The 20,901-nt window shown below is 36.7% G+C and overlaps 1 protein-coding gene across 2 annotated transcripts in view; it reads left to right on the top strand.

Annotated features, from left to right (window-relative positions):
* Positions 1-20,901, top strand: part of MTA3 (metastasis associated 1 family member 3) — a 137,555-nt gene that overhangs the window by 55,822 nt on the left and 60,832 nt on the right. For both annotated transcript variants that reach the window (XM_075749147.1, XM_075749149.1), the window contains exons 8-11: positions 5,426-5,525; positions 10,661-10,849; positions 15,540-15,614; positions 20,374-20,432. In XM_075749147.1, the coding sequence (XP_075605262.1) occupies positions 5,426-5,525; positions 10,661-10,849; positions 15,540-15,614; positions 20,374-20,432 (423 nt within the window). The remainder of the gene's footprint in view (positions 1-5,425; positions 5,526-10,660; positions 10,850-15,539; positions 15,615-20,373; positions 20,433-20,901) is intronic.

Genomic DNA, 20,901 nt, shown 5'->3' with positions numbered 1-20,901 from the left:
TAATCTTGAATTAGAGCTTGGTCCTTCTTGTGTTGTTTCCACTTCTCCATTTCTTTAAGACAATGATTATATTAGTTTTGTGTTGGTTACTATTGATTTAGTTATAAGTTCTCATGGTATATAGGGGTTTATTTGTTACACGAATTTATCTTACAGTGAGGAAGGGAACAAAATGCAGCTTCAGCTGCATTCATCACATTAAGGAAAAAATACAATGGTCAACTGAGAACAATAAGTAAAAGCATTTAAAAGTATGCTCAAATAGTAATACTCTGTTCTTGCAAGATAATTCAGTATAGACAGTGGCAGTAGACAAGACTCCCAAAGCTCATCAATGCAAATAAATACATAAAAGTCACTGGTTTGAAAGCTTCAGTATTAGCATGCTTCTGGATTCTGTTTAGGTGGTGAGAAGTAAGAGGAATTGGAGTTCATTAAAGGGATAATGAAATTTAATGGCAGAATTGCAACATAAAATTATGCAGTAAAGATAGTGAAAAATATTGATGTGGTGCTGCACTCACAAATCTAGGTGTTTGCTAGTAAGGTAAATTACAGCAGTAATGGTAGGCAGATGGTTTGGCACTAAAAAGGAAAAACAGGTTCACACCAAGTTTACTAGGAGTATCAGAAATACTACGTTTCTGCCTGTCATGCTTGGCCGTTCCTTTGTGCATTTTCTGCTACTGTATTTCTTCTTGACCAAATTCCTTTGAAAACAACTAAGGCAGGCTTGGAGCTGAATTTCTTTTCGCATCTTTTTTTTTTATGAATTTTGATCTATTGTATTATAAAGAAAAAAATTTCTGCAGCAGCGTTTTCCAGGACCTGCTTTTTGGGGGCTGTAAATCTCCTCCTCTTTGACTGTGAAATTTCTGGATGGAGTACAGGTGATCAGTTAAATCATATCCTGTGAATTAAACTGCTTGTAGGTATCAGATTCTGTGTCTGTTGAATAATAAAGATTTCACCGTGTTGATTTCAGTTCACTTAGTAATGAAACTGAAGGTTAGTTGTGGCCCTTAGAGGACATTATATGTATTGCCACCCCCTACCCTAACTTTGAGAGTCTTTCAGAGAAGGAATAGTGGCAGGCGACTTTTTCTATGTTTATCCTGTCATCTGCCTTTGCGCTCTAAATATCTGAAGTTATAATAATGAAGCATAGCACTGTACAGATAATTGCTTAGAAATGCACAGAAAATGTGTCTTCTGGAACAGCATCTTTTTACTATGAGTATGTTCTTTGTATCAGATTTTGCATTATCCAATAGTAAAAATCTTGAGTATTTTTCAATTTTAATTAATACTGTGCTGGTGACATATCTCCACTGAAGAAATATTTTTTTCTTCTTTCCAAGATTTCAAGTATCACGAGACTCTCTTCAGGAGCAATCAGATATTAATTGGCTGTTTGTAAAATGCTGTTATTGATAGCAGTCTAAGAGGTCATCTTCTAGGACTGTTTCCAACTCATAGTGAAGGGGAACACTGATGAAATAATAAGGAAAACAAAAAGCTTTCCTAATGAGCAGGAAACCACCGAAGATTCACTTAATTATTCTCCTCAAAAATGTTAAGTCTGAGGTGAGGCACAGGTTTCATTCATTAGTTTACAAGTACGTGAGGAAAATTGTGAATTTGCGGATTCATGTGTGCACAGAGGTGGTTCACTTTAAACAGATTTATCCAGAGTATGCCCACTACTCATCTGGTATCACTGATGCAGAGAACCAATGTATAAAGGCAAAGGGTTTTAAAATAAACATGGTCAGATTAAAAAGGATCTCTGTCTCAGCTGGATTTTTGAGAATACAAGGTAGAGGAAAAAAAGAGTTACTGGCCTGGATCCAGAACTTTCTGGATCTGATTTGATGCTGGATTGCTGTTGCTACAGGGGAGACTAGTGACAATTTTAATCCTGATGTATCATTGTAACGGTTCCAGATTTTCTTTGGTAAATAACGGCCCTTTTCAGAACTAGTTATTGATAAGCAATTGAATCTTTAGAAATGTGTTATGATAGTCTCTTGTGTTTGCTGCTTCATAATTTCGTTGGCTACCACTACTACTAATCTTAAACAAAAATTTGAACAATTACTTCCTTTAATGTCTTAGACTTGAGTTACAAGAAATTCGGAGCAATACATTTTCTGTGTTCAGTACCTAATCTGACAATTTGCTTGAATGTAAGGCACATGGGCACAACAAAATGATGATGAGATACTTCATCCGTAGAGGGTTTGCTGTCAGGTGGGTTTTTTTGGACATAGATACTGTTGAGTTTTGCTGAATTTGTGGATTTATTCCATAGTCTTAGATCCTGGCACCAGATTATCTTGATTTGTTTTGTGTTTGTACGGTTGTCAGCTGCAATCTCTTAAGTCCTCGAGAGAACATTCTTCATTCTGGTCTTTAAGATAATTAAAACAAGGAAAACCTAATTAAGGTAATTTGGCCTAGCTCGTAAAGCTCTTATACCTGCTTGCTGATACAGCCTGTGCAAAGTGTGATCTCTCTGCTGGTATTGCCAATTGTTTATCATTTTTGTCCATCTCTCTGCCACCTGTGTAATTCACTGTCTGTATGCCTTTCGGCTTTAGCTTATTTTGGGAGGTGTGGGGAGTGTTGGTTTCTGTTTGAAGTCTCAGCACTTTAATTACTCGTTGAGTAACTAATTTATGACTAGCTTACTGAGCACATTTTTTTGGTTACCTAAGTTTATTATTGTTATTATTGAATTAAATATAGTTTCAATTATTTACAGTTATTCTTTGGATTCTACCAACTTAATGGAACATTTACATTAAAGAGTCTGCTTAAAAGAAAAAATGAGTAGCTAGAGTCTGACTGTTCAGCCTGTGTTGGTTTAATGCTGAGTTTTATTGTGGTAGCAGGTAGGTGAAGACAATAGTGTGTCTTCTGGAAAAAGGCATTGGGTTTTTTGGTGGGGTTTTTTTTTCATTTTAACATTTTTAAAAATAATTCTTTGATGGTATTATTAGGAAAAAATCATAAAAGGAAAAATGACAAAGGAAATGTTTCCTCATAATTGTATTTTAAATGGAAAAACATAAAAATGAAGATATTTTAATGATTTCTAAAACTGATACTGGATTTGGATTGCATGGCTAGATTATGCAAAGTCTCAAAACTTGAGACTAGTTACTATTTAACAGCCAAATACTCTAGAATTCCTACACTTACTTGGATTGTCTGGAATATCCACTGTTTTCCAAAAGTTTCCAGGGAAAGATGATCTGGGAGTTACGTTCATTTCAAGATATAGCCACAGGCAGACACACTCCTGTCTCCCCCCCTCAAAATGGCACACTGCCTACAGTTTGTGGTGGTTCTTGTTTTGCACTCGCATACCCCGTGCTCCCACACATCATTCCTCTGATGGTTGCGATCCTCTCCTACTCAGTACAGCACTGGAAGCCATGTCGATTAGTGCATCAATTCGTTCCTCTTCATCACTTACTCAAAATCAACCTAGCTTGTATATTGTGTCTTAATTTTGACTTTACCTGCTGGGCAACATAATTCACCTGTGTTTGGGCTCTGAAGTCAGCCTAAAAAGGCAGCTTGATGTGTTAGAGAGCGCATTGTGAGGACATATGCTGTAATTTCCATAGTGTACTCTAATTTTATTTTAGAAATATGGTCAAAAGAAAATAGTGTTGATTATACAAAAAGAAGATAAGCTAGTATGTAGCAGCAGAAGGAAAATACAGTTGTGCCGCATGCTGCTTTACTGGTTTGAACAGTAGCCACAGAAGGATTACAGGAAAGACTGTTTAGCTACAACCCTTACCAATGCCAGCATGTTTAAAGGGGTTGACTGACTATCAGGAAATGTGTTCACAATAGAGCCTTATTCTCGGGGCTGATTTGTGGACAAATATTCTCTTATGTACTGCCAGACTTTTTAAAAGAGAAAATAGATTTTGTGTGTGTGTTCTTGTCACACACGTATTTGCCATCTCTGTAAAGAGGGAGCAAAGGTTGTGGAACAACATTCCAATATAACTTATTCCACAGCCTTTAGAAATTTAAGCAGTTAATATCTGGAGTGTGTGAATCACTGCCGTTGAATCTTAACTGCATCTTACAAGTTTTTGGCAGTGAGTACTGAAACACACATTCAATATTAAATGTTTTGAGATTCAAGATAAAATTGCAATATCAGATATTATTACCAGTTTTTCCACGATTAATTATATACCTTAGCAACTTAAAATCTTGGTGCGTGTTAAATCATTGTTGAATATTGGATTTACAGTACGCTGTAATGTGACACTTTCAGTGTGTTGATCTCTAACATTCCTCATTAGTATAATTGTATGCTTAGAACTTGTGTGAAATGTGACCGCTGAGTAGACTCCAGTCCTTTAGTCCAGAGGTTTACGCTGTATTAAAAATGATAGGGGAGTAATCGTCTCTTTTGATTTTAGGAGGACTTAAGTCGTAACTCTAACAAATCATTTTTTCTAATATTGTAGTGACACAATGCACCTCAGGAGTCATTCAGGGTACTGGAGCAGCTCCTGTTTGATTCATTAATAATCTTTCTCATATGTCACTGCATCTTTGCTCATTTCTTCTATGATGCGTTGAGTCCAGTCAAGTTCTCTTAAGCTTCTTTCCCTTCACCATGTATGCTATATCATAGATGTGCTTCCAAGAAAAGTTTGCAGTTTAGAACAGCCACATCACACTAATTCTCTGTCTTTATTCCTTATCTTTTGTTGGTCTGGTAAGTCCAATAAATGCCATGTGCAATATATCAACACAGGTGCAGCAAAAAGGTAAAGGTTTGGGGAAAAATGTGTCCAGTTCAGTAATGCTGGAATGCTTTTATTAAGTAGGCTGAGATCCATGTATTTCATTATTACATAAAACCTGTGACCGAAAAGGTTTTGGAGGTACCTAATTCTAAGCTAATAAACTCTCTTTGCCTTACTAATGGAAGTAGTAGTGAACATGCATTACTAAAGTAAATAAAATGTTACTAATTTTTTCATAAGAACATGGTGAACTCCCTTTTTAAATTGTATTGTAATTTGTTAAACAGTGTTTTGGCTTTTTAATTTTAAAAATAATAGTCATGATGTAAAGTGCAAACTGACTTCATAATTAATAAAAAAATGGTATGTTAGTCTCTTGAGTATCTTTTGTTTCCGTGCTGTTGTTGTTTTGTGTAGGTTGTGACTTTTGGGGGAGAAGGTCAGAATTTTTACTGCAGTGCTTGGTGATTTGACTTTATCAAATTGTCCTTTCATAGCAAAGATCTGAAATCCTAATAACAGTATGTGACTATTATTTTTAACAGGAATCTTTTATAGATATGACGTAGAGTCTGGTAATAAAAAAGAGGTTAAATCTACCTATGCGTTTACTGTCTGCTGGTTTTCTGTTGTAGTGCGGTTGGCACGTTTGCTCGAGCACTGGACTGCAGTAGTTCTGTCAGGCAGCCTAGTTTACACATGAGTGCAGCTGCTGCTTCCCGAGACATCACACTGGTAGGTGGCTTCTTAAAACCCTACAACTTCGTCTACATCTGTGACTTCAGCAATATCTATTACTCCAGATTCTCTGTCCTCCAATTATCTGTTTTCCTTTAGATACCTGCGTGCAGGGTGCCTATGTGTATTGTAGATCATCTTGTGTGTTTCTGTAAGCATGTTGGTGTTGCCCTTCTGGTCATAGACTCATAGAATGGTTGGGGTTGGAAGGCACCTTAAAGATCATCTAGTTCCAACCCCCCTGCTATGGGCAGGGACACCCTCCACTAGACCAGGTTGCCCAAAGCCCCATCCAACCTGGCCTTGAACACTTCCAGGGACAGGGCATCCACAACCTCTCTGGGCAACCTGTTCCAGTGCCTCACCACTCCCACAGTAAAGAATTTCTTTCTAACATCTAATCTAAATCGACCCTCCTTCAGCTTAAACCCATTACCCCTTGTCCTGTCACTACACTACTGTGTACTGTGCACTTCATACTGTGAATCACTTGACTTTACCTGAAATCTCTTTAAATGTAATGTCTTCATATGCGATAATTTGCGCAGCAGAGTGGATAATACACATTGTATAGGGATTCATTCAGTATAATTGATCGATAGTGTGATTTAAAGTATGTGGTGGTAATAATGCTGATTGAAAATTGTTTAGATAATATTTTATACTTACTAGATGTGTATGTCAGTAATTTATAAAGTATAAGCAATCTTTGTAAGCAACTTTTTGAAGAATGCTTTCGTAGGATATCCTTAGGATGTTTCCTTAGTTTGTTGAAGTATTCACTGTAATGTAAGCACCTGCATCTTTTAGAGAACGTTAAAAATATATCAATTACAGACCAAAATTTTGTCTCTGTATGTTCATATTAGCTGAGATGACAAGATGTGCTACAGTAATAAAAGCATGCCAGGAAAACTATGTGAGAACAAAATAAATCTTACTGTTTCGTAGAATCAAGTTTGAATTAGATTTCCAAAGACAGAAATTTGTGTACAGAATCATGAAGATGATAGTTAAGGCTAAAGTAGATCTACTATTCATCAGATACTTGGTGTTTGAACTAGAAGACACTTGATGAAACTAACAGTTTAAAATAGTTAAGGTACTGCCTTTTAAAGTGGCTAGAGAGCCCCTGGAATTTAGTTACACAAAATTTCTTGAGAACAGACAATATCAGCAGGTTAAAAAAAGGGGTTAGAAAAACTATGGACCATGGGTCCATGAATGGGTTCTGAGGAGAGTAGGGAGAGGTGTACTGTCTAGCATTGTAGTGCTAGGACAATGGGTAATGCTTTTAAACTGAAAGAGGGTCAATTTAGATTAGATATAAGGAAGCAATTCTTTACTGTTAGAGTGGTGAGGCACTGGAACAGGATGCCCAGAGAGGTTGTGGATGCCCCGTCCCTGGAAGTGTTCAAGGCCAGGTTGGATGGGGCTTTGGGCAGCCTGGTCTAGTGGAGGGTGTCCCTGCCTGTGGCAGGGGGGTTGGAACTAGATGTTCTTTGAGGTCCCTTCCAACCCAAATCATCCTACGATTCTATGATTCCTAATTCCCAAGGTTTGTAGATGCTGGTGAATGAAATGGGAATTGATCTCAGACTGTGGTTAAACTTACCTGCATGTTTTCTCTAAGTAACATCCCTTTGTGCTGCTGTCAGAGACAGAACGGTTGGCTAGATAGACGACTGGTCTGATTCAGTAGGGCAGTTCTTATATCCCAGATAAAATACATTCATTAGTATTATGAGAAAAATACTTCATTACTTACATTTTGTGGTGTATTCCAAGGCTATTAAACAGGAAACTGATTTAGTCTAGACTATGGAAGTATAGTAAAGGCAGGGGCAAAATGTAGTGTTTCCAGTAATACTCTGAGTTTTCTGTTTCACGCTTGCCGATATGACCTTAGCACCACAATTCTGTTCATGTTAAATGCTTTATTTTTTCTATCAACATAGTTCTTTAGTTTAACATTTTTCATTTTATGAAGATTTCATTGGATTAATATTTTCTCATAAATCCCACCTATTGTGCATCCTTCTTGCTGTATTCAGTGATTAATAGAATAAATTCATCTTTGTAGCAATTTTTTCTTGTTTGAAAGTACACGTGCAGTGCTGCTAATAAAAGGATACATTTAGCGTTTTAGTACCATATAAATGTTTCTCCATTGCAAATGATCCATTAAGTTCCATTTCACTTAATGAAAGGCATATCTTATAATGAGGCACCAGAGGAGCCACCCCAGGTTTAATTATGGTGTCTGTCTGTTCTCATTTTCCTACCCCCACAGCTGTTTTAAGCCCTTCTCTTTGCTCTTTGGCAATGTACTTCCTTCTAAGTTAAGAAAAGACATATTTGTCATTATAATAGTTGCTCTTTCAGATATTCCCATGTTAATTGGGAGCATATTTTGAGCAGCAGTTAAGGTTAGTACAGATGTTTGCAGAACTTGTGGTTATCTTATTTATGCTTTGGAAGGTGCATAACACTAAGAAAATTATACTGTCTCTATTCTTAATGCAAGGCAGATAACCCTTGCACCTGAAGTGCTATTAATGGGATTTCTGTACAGCACACCTGTGGCTTTCCAGTATTCCTAATCCGTTGTTTCAATTAGAGATGACTGTAAATAGACCGATGCTAAAAAAAATGCAAAAAACTTAAATAATAAATGCATAGGTTATAAACATGAGTAAATTCACAGTGGATGTACACATTAGGGAGGTCTTGCAGCTTAACAGGAAGTGAGAGGCTACTTTCAGGTTTCCTTATTTTGAAAACATGGGGAAGGTAATGAGACAAGGCAGGAAAAGACCAATGCTTTTAGAAAACTCTACTTAAAGACATGAAACAGTGTGTGTTTACCTTCTTAGATAATAGCAAATGTCCTTTTCTTACAGTGATAAACACTTGTGAGACAAACAACCAACTGAAACTTGCATTTCTGGCCTTCTCAGAGGCAGTGTTTTATTTTATAATGAAAATTGATCTCTGAGAAGAGAAGGAAAGTGGGAAGACTTCCTGTTTCAGATTTTTTAACTTTGTGTTGTACATACACTGACAATGAGAGCCATTAAAGCAAAGCAGGCTGATGGAATCACTTGCTTCTTGTGGTGGGCTTGTTCGGAAGAGCCTGTACTAATTTACTCTAAGGAAGTAAATCTGGTTTTGGATGTCTCTTCAAAATGGAAAGTATTAACAGTTTTTTTCCTTTGCATTTTGAACAACAACTTTTAAATTAATTTTATTAGACTTCCATATATGTGGCTCCCAAGATAAACATGCTTAAAATTTTATTGAATTATAGAATACATACTCTGTTTCTAGTTTCAGTGCTTTGTTGGAGACAGTTCAGTCTAGTTGATTTAACTGACTACTGAAATTGCAGCTGTTCTGGGAACTGTGTGTTACAGCTTGTTGGCCTCGTGCTCTATCATTCCTTTTCCTCCCAGTTCCATAATGCCCTTCCTTGGCTTTGAGTGGATAGTTTCTTCTCTGACCTGCTTAAATTTGGATTTGAAGTTCCCTCTATGTGTGTGGCTAATACCTTTCCTCTGGTGTGACCCCTTGTCTGTGCTGGACAGTATGCTCTGGGCAAGAGTTCCTAGGGCAGGGTGGTTCTTCCTCTGTTCTTCAAGCTTCTATTTGGGAGAGGCAATGCCAGGTCTTCCCAGCTTCCTGCTCCTTAGGTATCAGGAACCCACTAGTTGTTTCTTGCAGTCCTCTCATTCTTGGGTAAAGCAGATAAAAAGGAGATACTCCAGGACTTTTTGTCTTGGGCTCTAGTAATGTCTTCAGGCTGCTCTTGCTTTTGCTGGCACGATTTACTCACTGCCATGTGGGAATTTCATTGCAGGTGAGGGCTGACAAACCTGTGTGTTATCGTAGAAACTTGTCAGTGGTCTTCTGTCACAGAAAGCTCAGTGAAGACGGTACTTATCCACAGAGTTCATTATGACTCTTTTTCTTTAGTAATATCAAAAAAGGCTTTATGGAATCAGGTGTTTATTATAGATGGAAAAATGAACATAAGGCAAGAGCAAGATCCTAATTTACTAACTTCTGTTGTCATTTTTAAATTGATATCAGTGAATAGGACCGGATTTAGCAGCTGCTTGGAAAATGCCCGTTACGTACTGCTTTTCCACAAGGGCTGCAATTTAAACAAAGGTTTAAACCTTGGTAACACATACACTGTGAGAATTCAGTCTTTAGGCCTGGTTTACTCATTGCCTGAATGATACACAGTAAATCAGTGGTTTCACTTTACATTCCGTAATCTGAAGATACGGATTTTAGACATTATGTTACATATTTCTATATTGGAATACTTCATTTTAAGGCTGGTGAATTTGTCTACTACCTCCTTCAGCACAACTATTTAAGATTGCAGTGATGGAGTCTTTTGGGATGCTGAGTCAGAAAGGCTTCTTGTATGTTGCTCATTTTCCCTGCAGGTGGTTTTGTGATGTAGTTGCTTACCTTTCATATTCCTCATGACTGGTTACTCATGTGAGCATTCAGTGTTACCTCTAAACTGAAATGCTATAACTTGTTTATTTTCTCTTTTCCCCTTTTATAAAGGAAAGTGAAGTAAGCGCAGAGACATCATTTACTCATCTCTGACAGAAGAGTTTAGCAAGTGACAAAAATCTCACTTGCTTTTTAGTATGATGATGATGAAAACAATAAATTACTTCCTTCCCCAGAAGTGAGAGTATTGAACAATAGATGTCTCAACAACTATTTAGCTACTATTTAGAACTTCCGTTAATTGAAAATGGTCCCTCAGTCAATATATGCCACTGTCTGTATTGGGTTACTTGGAACCAGTTTCTACCAACTAAAGATACTCTAGAAATGTTTGCTAGTAGTTTGCAGGAACTAATAAACTAATGTCATTTTTAGTAAACATTTTATTATGGCATTTGCTTTCCCAAATTAAGTAATAAACAATTTATTTTCCTTCTGTTCCACAGCAGAAAACCTATGATATCAAGATAGACTCTAAATTTAACATTAGTTGAGGTTTCTTGCATGGCTTATAGAAGAGAATACATTCAATTTGCATTAACTGAAATGGGCTGCTGTCTATTTAAACAAGTTTTTTATTCTCTCCTCCTTGCTAGTTTCATGCAATGGATACACTGCATAAACACAACTATGATTTGAGCAGTGCCATCAGTGTTCTAGTGCCACTTGGAGGGCCTGTGTTGTGTAGAGATGAAATGGAAGAGTGGTCAGCATCAGAAGCTAGTTTATTTGAAGAGGCATTGGAAAAGTATGGGAAGGACTTCAATGACATTCGACAAGACTTTGTAAGTATGAAAGTAGTATGCTTTTCTGTTACTGTGTTTTCACATGAGTGAGCATAACTGCTTTCTGTAGGTTTGGAAGATTAGCTGGAGGAGAAATATGTGTAGCTGTAATTAATATACATTTTATCTGGGTGAAAGTATGCTTTCTTGTTTGGTGCCGTTCTTTGGAAAGATGTTGACAGAAGCTAATCTGTTTAATGGTTTAATACCAGGTAGGATATCCCATGCTGATCTGTCTTGGTAAGAATTTCTACAAGGATTTTACAAGCATCTGGAACAAAGTTCCAGCAGCTTTTCAGAACTTTTCCACCATTTCCATTGAAATTCATTAGCAGCTACATGGCTGACTCCCCTGAGTGTTTTTGAAAGCTGGGATTTCCTTCTATGGTTAGCAGAGAGAAATTGATACTCAGATAGCTTGTAAAGTGCACTACAGGGAGTTATTTTGACATATTAGGTATTTTGGCACTTCTGAAAAGTAAAGGAAATATTTTCCAATGGTCTAACTACACTGGTTTTGGTACTGAAGTATCAGACTGTAGGGTAGCAAAGTTTTAATTTGCTGTTGTAATGCAGAGTAATTAAAAGAAATTGATTCTAACACTGATCGCTGGGTTTGCTAGTAATTTATCTGCAAATGTTTTGTGTGTTTCTTAGAGAGACTCTTACAAGGAAAAAAGATTTCCTCTGTTGTACTAAGTTCAAGTTAGGCTTTGTGAAAAAGTTAGGTTTTGACCCAGAGGAATTCTGTTACTTAAGACTGAAGTCAATTGAAACATTTTCACAGCTCCTCATTCTGCTTGACTCTGAGAGATCAGATTTTATTTTTTTCTTTGCAGATGTTATTAATAATCTTTGTGAAGGGAAAATTGTACTGTATGGTAAATGTAGAAGTCCTTCCAAGACAGAGTGCGGGACAGTGGGAGGAGGCTTGGCACTGAGCTAAGCTGTCATCTTCACTTTCACAGTTCTGAAATGAAACACATAATTGAATGAAGGTGGGAAGGGAAGGCTATTGTTTTTCTGAAAAACTGACATTTTAACAGGTGTATTATATCTGCGTGCTTAATTTTGAGATTCCTATGGGAGAAAATGTTCGTTGCATTCATCACATAAGGTTGAAAATTGTGTCATGGATGAAATAGCTCTGTTAAACTCAAGAAAATATGGGTGGAATTACAGAGTTTAGAATTGAAATCTTAATGTAAACTACAATTCCGTATTATTTCTTTGTCTTTTTTTAACCTTTGGAAACTGGCATGTCATTTTTAAAACATCATTAGAAGAACATCTGTTTTACGTATCAATTTATGTGGTATTGTTAACGTAGTGCACACAGTCTGGGTCTTACTCTGTGTAATTTGAAATCTTTAAGTTTTATTTAATCATCGTGTAATCTTGGGACATCTTAATTTCTCTAGAGTAAAATATATGTGTTCTCACTTCCTATGTATCGTTCTAAAAGTATAGGGATTTGAAAACAAACCTTTAGTTCTAAGTAATGATCTAAAATAGTCCTTCAAGATTGAGATTATGGATATATGAAAATTTTCTGCAAGGTGAGGTAGGTGTAAGTATGTAGCACTTAAGCAGTGATTTTTCCATGAGAAAACATTTATCTATTATCATCTCTCTCTTCAGTGGCTAGTCACTGAACACTAAGTACTCTCACATGTATTGTAAGAGCATGGACAAAGAAGCTAATGGACTGGTAGCATACATGCTGACTTGTTTGAATATCCATGTAGGATCTAATGATAAAATTAAATCCTATGGTGCCTGAGATTAAACTTGAATCTAAGCAGTCATGCAGTGGTGCTGCAGCACAGGCTTGTGTTGCACGGCAGAAAGTGGTTGGGAGCGTCTCCTGAAGCAGCAGAGTTCTGTAGGACCCGCTTGAGTCATTACATGCCAGAGGAGTTGCCTTTTCTGAATCAGCCTGGATTTGCAGGGCATGGCAGCTGCAATTGCAGCCCTTACATGATAGTTCTCTAAAGGGCAAGCTCATTTACTTTTCCAGCAATTAGTAAGAACTGGTGCTATTTGACATTCAATGTGCAGCTCAAGCATTAAGCTAGAAACATTAAATATTAGTAAGCAAGACCATTATTTTAAATTAAATGATGTAAAGGAGTTTACCTTTTTTTTTTTAATAGAAAAGCTCATTTGTTTTCAAATTACCAGTCTAGCCTTTGAATAAACATTTTCATCAGCTGTTGACTCATCAGCTGTTAGAGGAGCTCATTTGTTGAGGTTCTGCTGTCTTTAAGAACCTGTGTGAATCCTAATCAACCTAAACTTTTTAAGTTAATTGAATTTACTTGATTTACTCAAATCACTTCCCAGGGCAGTAGAATGGGAGAAGACTGTGAATATTTTATGTTCTCTAAATAATAACTATTTTCCTAATGGTAAGAGCTGTTACACTTGTTAATTCTTAGTTTTTCATTATCACTGGTTTTCACAAATTGCTAACTGTTACATCTCAAGTATGACAGAAGAGGCCTTGGGAATCAGACTTAAACTGTTTATAGAAAACAGGAGCCACTGTTTTCCAACTTCAGAAAATTATGGAAACATACCTTAAAGTTAACGTGTTCATTTTAAAGTACTTCATTGTGCTAACTTTTTCATGCTGGTCTGACTTGAGTTGTCCACTTTTACCCTGCAGAAACTAAAGAAACTGAAAATTCCTTTTGTGTTGCTGACACTCTTTGTTAATTTTCTCTGACAAAAATGTCGTCAGATGGTCATTTTTACTTCTTTCAATTAGCATTTAATAAAATTAGGTAATGAGAGTACATTACTCTATGGCTGTTCACAGCTTCTCTGGCAGTTGAGAGCAACCTCTGGATAATTCGTGTGTGTCTACAGTGTTTTGTCCTTTAGGTGTGTAGGTTAGCAGAACACAGGATAGTCACAGTCAATCTGTCAAATGGGTTTTCTGAGTTGTGAATCAAAGTGTAGAAGGATTATGGTTATCCAGTCCAAGCACCTTAACTACCTTTCTTTAATTGTAGATGCCTACTGAGTGAATGACATACGGGTGTCATAATCATAGTTACAACAGATTAAAGCATTTTGTAGAGAAATGTCAAATGTAGTCTGTAGCGTGGATGTGTTAACGTGTTCAGGAAGAAAAATAAATGAGGAGAAGCTCAAATGTACTAGTTGACAATGGCAGGTAGATGGGGTGACTGTTTCATCTGGATGCCAGGAAGAATATGGACATACAGACTGAGAAGCAGCTCATCTGTCACCTTACACCGAACACAGGTTCCTGTCACTGGCCTTTTCTTGGGCAGGTTTCTCTTAAGGCAGAATATACCTGAGAAAGTAAAGGGATTTTAGTAAACCCAGTTGTGTTGCTATCTATTGCAACATCAACTTTTGTATTTGTTACGCTGCTACATGTGAAATGCAAATGGACAAAACTGCTATTGTTCAGACCAGGGATTTACACACTGTAGTACGCTGCCTGAAAAAGATTTCTCAACTGAGTCTGGACCTGAATTCCAGCTCCTGAGAGGCAGAGGTGGGACTCAGCCTTAGGTCCTCTAAGTATCTGCAAGCAAGCAGCTTGAAAAAAATCTCTGTGAACTCTTGCATGCTGGGAGGGATATCTTGGTATGATGTTAATTTGTTGCTTTTAGAAACATAATTAGAGGTTCAGGAACATATTATTTTGGCTTAGGACATGGAGAAAGCCCCACAGTGGAGTTGAATAAGGTTGGAGAAATCATGTTTCCACATGTATATTGTCTGGGACTTCTTAAAAATCATCTTGTTTCTGGAGAGTAGAGAATATTAGCCTTAATAAATATCTATAGAAAAAAACTATGCACAAAATAGTAGCATGTTTCCAGGTTATGAAGAAAAATTGCATGAATTCTGTAAGAGAATTACTAATTTAAATGGTCAGAAGTATTTATGGAGTTAAATAGGTGATTTGGTAGTAATTAAAAATGGCTACTGTATGCTTAATTTTCTTCTCTAAACTTAGCCTAATATATTTTCACTTTACCAACGAACATGGGCACCCAAAATCATCATCATCACTTGTCCCAAGTTTGCACAAAGATTATTGTGAAATATCCATTGTCAGTATCACTCTTGTTGCTCAAGGTAGCATTTGTTCCTGGGATCCTTTTGTTTCTTGTTTAATGGTCAAGAATATGCAGAGGTTTGTGCAAAACTAGTGGTACTGTATGAGCAGCTGAGTTGTTATGAGACTTGAAAAACCTGTGAACTAAGTACAATAACCATTGTATTTTTTTAAGCGTAAAATTATCATGAGACTCGAACACAGTCTTGTCAAGATGATTTATTTTAGTCCTGATATTGTTATCCATCTGATACACTTTATAATAGACATATTACCTTCTGTGTTTCCTGATGGAAATCTGGATTCTGTTTTGATCATTTTGTTTAACCATATGGCTTAAAGAGAATAAATTACATTTGGATTTCGATGGGTAATATTGTAATTCTGCATCTTTAACTGTAATAAAAGATTGTGTATTACTAATAGTAATATGTATTTATTTGCATATGGATTTTAATGTAGGCATTTAATGTATTCACATTTTAGTATTTGTGTATCATCTGTACTTGATTTTAACGTGTTTAATAAGATGTGGACATGCCAATTTCTTGGAACCACTTTTAATTTGAAACAACTGTTTTTCAGCTCCCTTGGAAGTCGCTGACTAGCATCATTGAGTATTATTACATGTGGAAAACCACTGACAGATATGTGCAGCAGGTAATTTAATGGTTATTTCAGCATGCCACATTCTTAAAAAATCTGAACTTGTTAAAGCATAAAAATTTCTTTGTATTCTTTAAAAGAAATATGGTGGGAGGCCTATGTTAATCTATAGACCAGTGGTTTTGTGCTGTTCACAAGGGACATTGTCAAATGCTCTGATGCCTGCTGCACATCACATAGCTCTGAAGAGCTTTTTAAGCCATTTGTATTGTGTGCTGCTTTGTGGCAGTGTGATTCCTGGTTCTTACGGCAGTATGGGATAAGAAGGAAATGGGCTGCAGAGCAAATGCTTTAGGCTGTGAAGCTGTGCGTGAGACCGAAGGAAAAGGAATATATGTTGTGTTAAAGATGGCTCCTAATGTTATGGACCTTTTCTTGATATTCCATGGTAGAACATTACTTTGGCATTACCAGGATTTAAAAAACAAAATTGAGAACATTCAGCACACAGTGGACATGTTCATCCTTCTGTTTGAATGTTCAATTGTTTGCGTTACTCTAGAGCAGAAACACAGTAAAATTATGTTGGGTACCTACACTGGGATATTTTAAGCAGTTTTAGACAAAATTTCAGCATTGGTTCTTTTTATATTTGGCACTCTATATAGATTTACTCCTTGATTTAGATATACAGAGTATATTAAAATACTCCATTTTAATTTATGATTTAACATCTAAGTCTGTAGCTCCTTTACTTGCCACATAATTAGCAGTGGTGTGTGCACAGCATGTTGAAAATATGTGTTACACTGTATTGATTAGAGCTGCATTGTTAGATGGATCTTTGGAATTGTTCCTGATTTTGTTACAATGTGTCAGAAGGATAATTGCTTCAGGTTGTTTTGTTTAATTTGGAAGTGTTTCTACATCATCTTGTTAGGGTATGGAAAGTAATGGAAAAATCTTTTATCACATAGTAGAATCTTGGACTATCACTAGCACCTTTTTAGTTCTATGGATAATACAAATAGAAAATAATATGCTATATATAACAGCATGTTTTTCTGGGTTTGTCTCCATTCATTTAATTTTTAACTCTTTTTTTTGCACTGTTAATCTTTATCCTAGGAAGATATGCCAGCAGAGATTTGCTGTGCTGTTTGTCAGCTCTTAAGGATTGGGCAATGGATGATCTGGAAGAATCAGATAATAAAATGTTAGTGATACTGAAAGCCATGGTATAGGGATAAATTGAACTTGAAATTTACTTTCATCAGCACGCTTAGGTTACTCAGAGACTGATCTTGTTTGCTATGAAATTTTTCTGAAACGCTTGCTCTGGAGTGGTTGGTGAAAGACTGAGACTCCTTTCCTAGAGTTCTCTAGGGCTTCATTATGATTCCATTGCTACAACAATCAACATGTGTGATGGTGTGTTGAGTTTCGTGGGATTAGGTTTTTTAGTCTTACATATGAGAAAAACAGATAGGCTTTTGGTTATCTACAACTTGAATACTCTTATAAATGCCCGCATTTTACTTGTAACTAAGTAAACTTGCAACGTCCTAACTCGGAATGTGGCAATACCCCACAGGATTTAATGCTTTAGACACGTTCTTCCAAGGTCACGCATGATCATCACTAACAAAACCAGCATAGGCCAAATACCTCATTTCTGTAACCCTTCCCAGTGAGAGATCTGAACTTCATCCTGGAATGGCATAAATCATACAGTTCAGTAAAAACGGTATCTGTAGGGTTTTTCCCCCCACCAGAACAAACTGTGATAATTGAATGCATTTCAGGAAGAAAATACATTCAGGAAGACAGTAGCAATTTCAGAGTCATTCTTCTCTAAACATCATGCTTGAGGGGTAGGGCAGCTTGGGGAATGACAAGACAAAAAGATCAATGTACATACTTGAGTGTTATATGTAAAATACAGTCTCCAAATTCTAGTTTGGTGTGATTTAATATGAAAATTTGCTCTTTAATTATCTTTATTTCTTTGTGTGCATTGCTTGCGTTGTCTCAGGCATAAGAAAGCTTTCCTTGTCATAATTGGTACTAAAAGTTATTCTTGCTTGGTAGCTAAAGGTGGTGATTTAATGGCAGTGAAGATACTGCTGCCACCTTGCCTTCAGAGCGACGTTCCCTTCAAGTCAAGGTGAAGGGAAATAAGATATGTTAAAGTTCTCAGTCTGTGCTGGACCTGTCTAGCAAAACTAATTCAGACTTCAGGTAATCATTCTTGGTGATACAGTGCTTTTTGTGACCGCTACATTATATAGTGTTTTAGGAAGGCCAGGTGGCTCGTTCCACTGAATGAAATGTGTTGTCATTATTTGTGGTGTCCTCCTCAAAAATCTGATTCAATGCAAAAAGACTTTTACTGAGACTTTGCAGCAGAAAAAGGGACAACATATGTAAGGATAACTAAATTACTGTACTACAACAGTATATTTATTTATTTCCACTGTTGAAAACAGTACTAAGGTAGGAAAATGGTAATTTCTTGGGATATTTGTCAGTTGATATTCATAACAAAAGTTCTTAAAAAGGAATAATGTTCAGTTTCAAGGGTAGTTGATTAAAAGTAATAGAGCCCAGGTGAAAAACTGGGTTGGTGTGTAGTTTGACCTCCTTTACAATGCAGCCTGTAAGACTTGTTCGAAATAGTTACTCTTCAAGATCAGATGTAAATACTTTTTTTTTTTTCCAGGAAAAGCATCAGCTTTCCTTTACATTGCTCCAGTGATTTATTACCCTTATTGTTGCAAACTGATGCTTTGTTTCTTGTCTAAATGTTTCCAATTTGAACTTCTAACCTTTACAGTTTACCAGTTTTCATCCTCTAAATTTCAACAGGCAAAGGTTTCATCTCAGAAATTGCAACTATTTGTTCATAGTTTTCTTTCTGCATCCTTTCTTCTCTCTCAGTACTTAAAAGTTGATAGGTCAGTGTGAATTCTACCTATGACATTTTCTGTTGCTTTTAGAGAGCAATGTTAACTGTAGTTTTAGTGCATAAAAATGTAGCTTATACTGAAATGGCATTCTGTGATTCTTTTGTAGAAGGCAGTATATGGTTCCCTTCAGTTAACAGAGGAAAGCAATTGCTAAAATTACATTCCTTACAACCCCCATACCAGTATTAAAAGTATGCTAAAATTTAATTAACGTCTCTATTCACTTCTCTCTGACACTGCCATCAGGGCTTAATACAGCTTTCCTACAAATGCCGTCACATTTTGACAGTGCTTCAAGGCTACTTTCCTCATTTCTTTCCCTTTATTGTGTTTTTCTCTTTTGCTCTGATGATCTTACTAGGTGTGCAGTGAGACTTACTCATTTCTTTTGGTAGAATGGGACCAGTTATGAACCTCTGTGGAACGGGTGTTACTTGCTGACCTGAAGTCTCACATGCTTTTTCAGTTTGAAAACAAATTCTGTATTGTTGGGTATAACACGAAAAGGAAAAAGAGTCGTGGAAAGCCTGGGGCCTGAAGCTCTTAAGCGGAAAGAGTTCACCGTCGAGAGCTCTTCTGCTGGGGCTATGAAATGTTCTCAGACTAAAAACATGGCAGTTTGAGACTTGTAGCATGCTGCTGCTGTTTTTGCTCCTTGCTCTTGTAAAAACAGACTGGAGCAGGCAGAGCGTACTGCATTTGCGTTTCTGCTATGGGCCTGTCGAAGGGAACACGCTGTTGCCAAACCTGGTGCTGGGGAAAGACTGCAACCGCACCAGGTGTGTCAATGGTTCTACTTGTGTAGCTCCAAACACAGCTAGGCATCTGTGAACAGCAAAAACCTGTTAAAAACAAAAAAGCCTATCTTGGAAATAAATGGAAAAGGACTGTAATATTGCATGGGAATTAATTCATAATGGCGTGGACTGCCAAGGACTCTTTGTTGTAGATTGCCCCTCAAAGATGCAGTTTTTATAGAGTTACAGTGATGGACGGCACAGAGGCAGCTTTCTGAAATGGAAAAAAGCTGTGCTTTGCACAAGGAGGTTTACTCAGGCTACTCAACCAGTAAAGCTGATTAACCCTGTAACTTCACGGCTCAGGCAAGAGACTCTCAGAGCAGAGCCTCTTGATGATACTTTTCTCAAGGTGGGAAATACCTTCCTGGATTGTGAACCTTGGAAAGATTGGCTATCAGAAAATAAGAGTATAGCAGAGAAGAGAATTGGCTGTTGTAGGAGAAATGGAGGACTGAACTTTAAATACCTGATAAAGAAAGGGGGAATCTTGAGAGGCAGGCAGGTAGTGTTGATTTATTATTGCTGGATATCATTGTCACCCCTTGGGTTTTTTTCCTCCTCTGTAATAAAATTAGTAGATGTTTAGTTATTTCTAACAGTCAGTGGACTTTACTGTTCCCCTTTCTTACGCTGTTTATAAAATACTAGCCTGAGGCTTGACAGAGTACACAGGAAGTATTGAGTTATATGACTGATGAGGAACTCATCATGTGCAATTTCACTCCTTTATTTTCTACTTTGCAATGAGGGTTAGCCACAATGTCGTACATGTTTACACAGATGTAACTTTTGTTGTTTTTACAGTTTTGTTGTCATATGTGAGGCCTGTGAGTTTTACTGGGGAGGACAGTATACTATCATTTCAAGCTAATAATAAAGATAGAGAACTTGTTTTTCATGGTTTTCATCTTGTAGATTTCTACACTTGTTATGGAGGATCTTGTGGAATCACAAAACAGAAATAATTTAAAGATGGATTGTGTGCAGTTTTATGATATCTCGTACTTGAATATAATACATTTTAATGTGTTAATTTTTGACTAGAAACGTCTGAAAGCGGCAGAAGCAGAAAGTAAATTGAAACAAGTATACATCCCCACCTAGTGAGTATAACAATAATGTGGTTTTTTGTTCTTTTTTTTTTGAACAATGTACAGGTAAAATTGAAACAGTAACATGCAGTTACATGCATCGTATTTTCTTAGTCATCTTTTTAATAGTTACTTTCTTAGTATTTGTTACATACAAACACAATATACAGATATATCAGAATATGTCACAAACTCTTGTCATAAGTGAAAGCTTTGTACTTAACTGAGCCCTTTGTCATTGACCTGCAAACTGCCTCTTTGGGAACAGTGAGAAGTTCTAGCTTTACAAAAGCTGATCAAGTGCTACATGGACTGCTCACATGCAAGAAGGGCCTTATCATTTAAAAAGAAGTTTCTCCAGAATAATTGCTTCCAAATCCCTGTAGCACAACACTTCAGATTTGGGTAAATGCAATATTTCAAAACAGAAGCAGTTGCTAATGTAGTTACATAAAATAAAATAAAATGCGATACTTTCCCA

Source organism: Balearica regulorum, chromosome 3 (genome assembly GCF_011004875.1).
Source record: "Balearica regulorum gibbericeps isolate bBalReg1 chromosome 3, bBalReg1.pri, whole genome shotgun sequence".
Lineage (NCBI taxonomy): Eukaryota > Metazoa > Chordata > Aves > Gruiformes > Gruidae > Balearica > Balearica regulorum.
The sequence above is the reverse complement of the archived record's forward strand: the minus strand, read 5'-3'. Positions and strand labels throughout refer to the sequence as shown.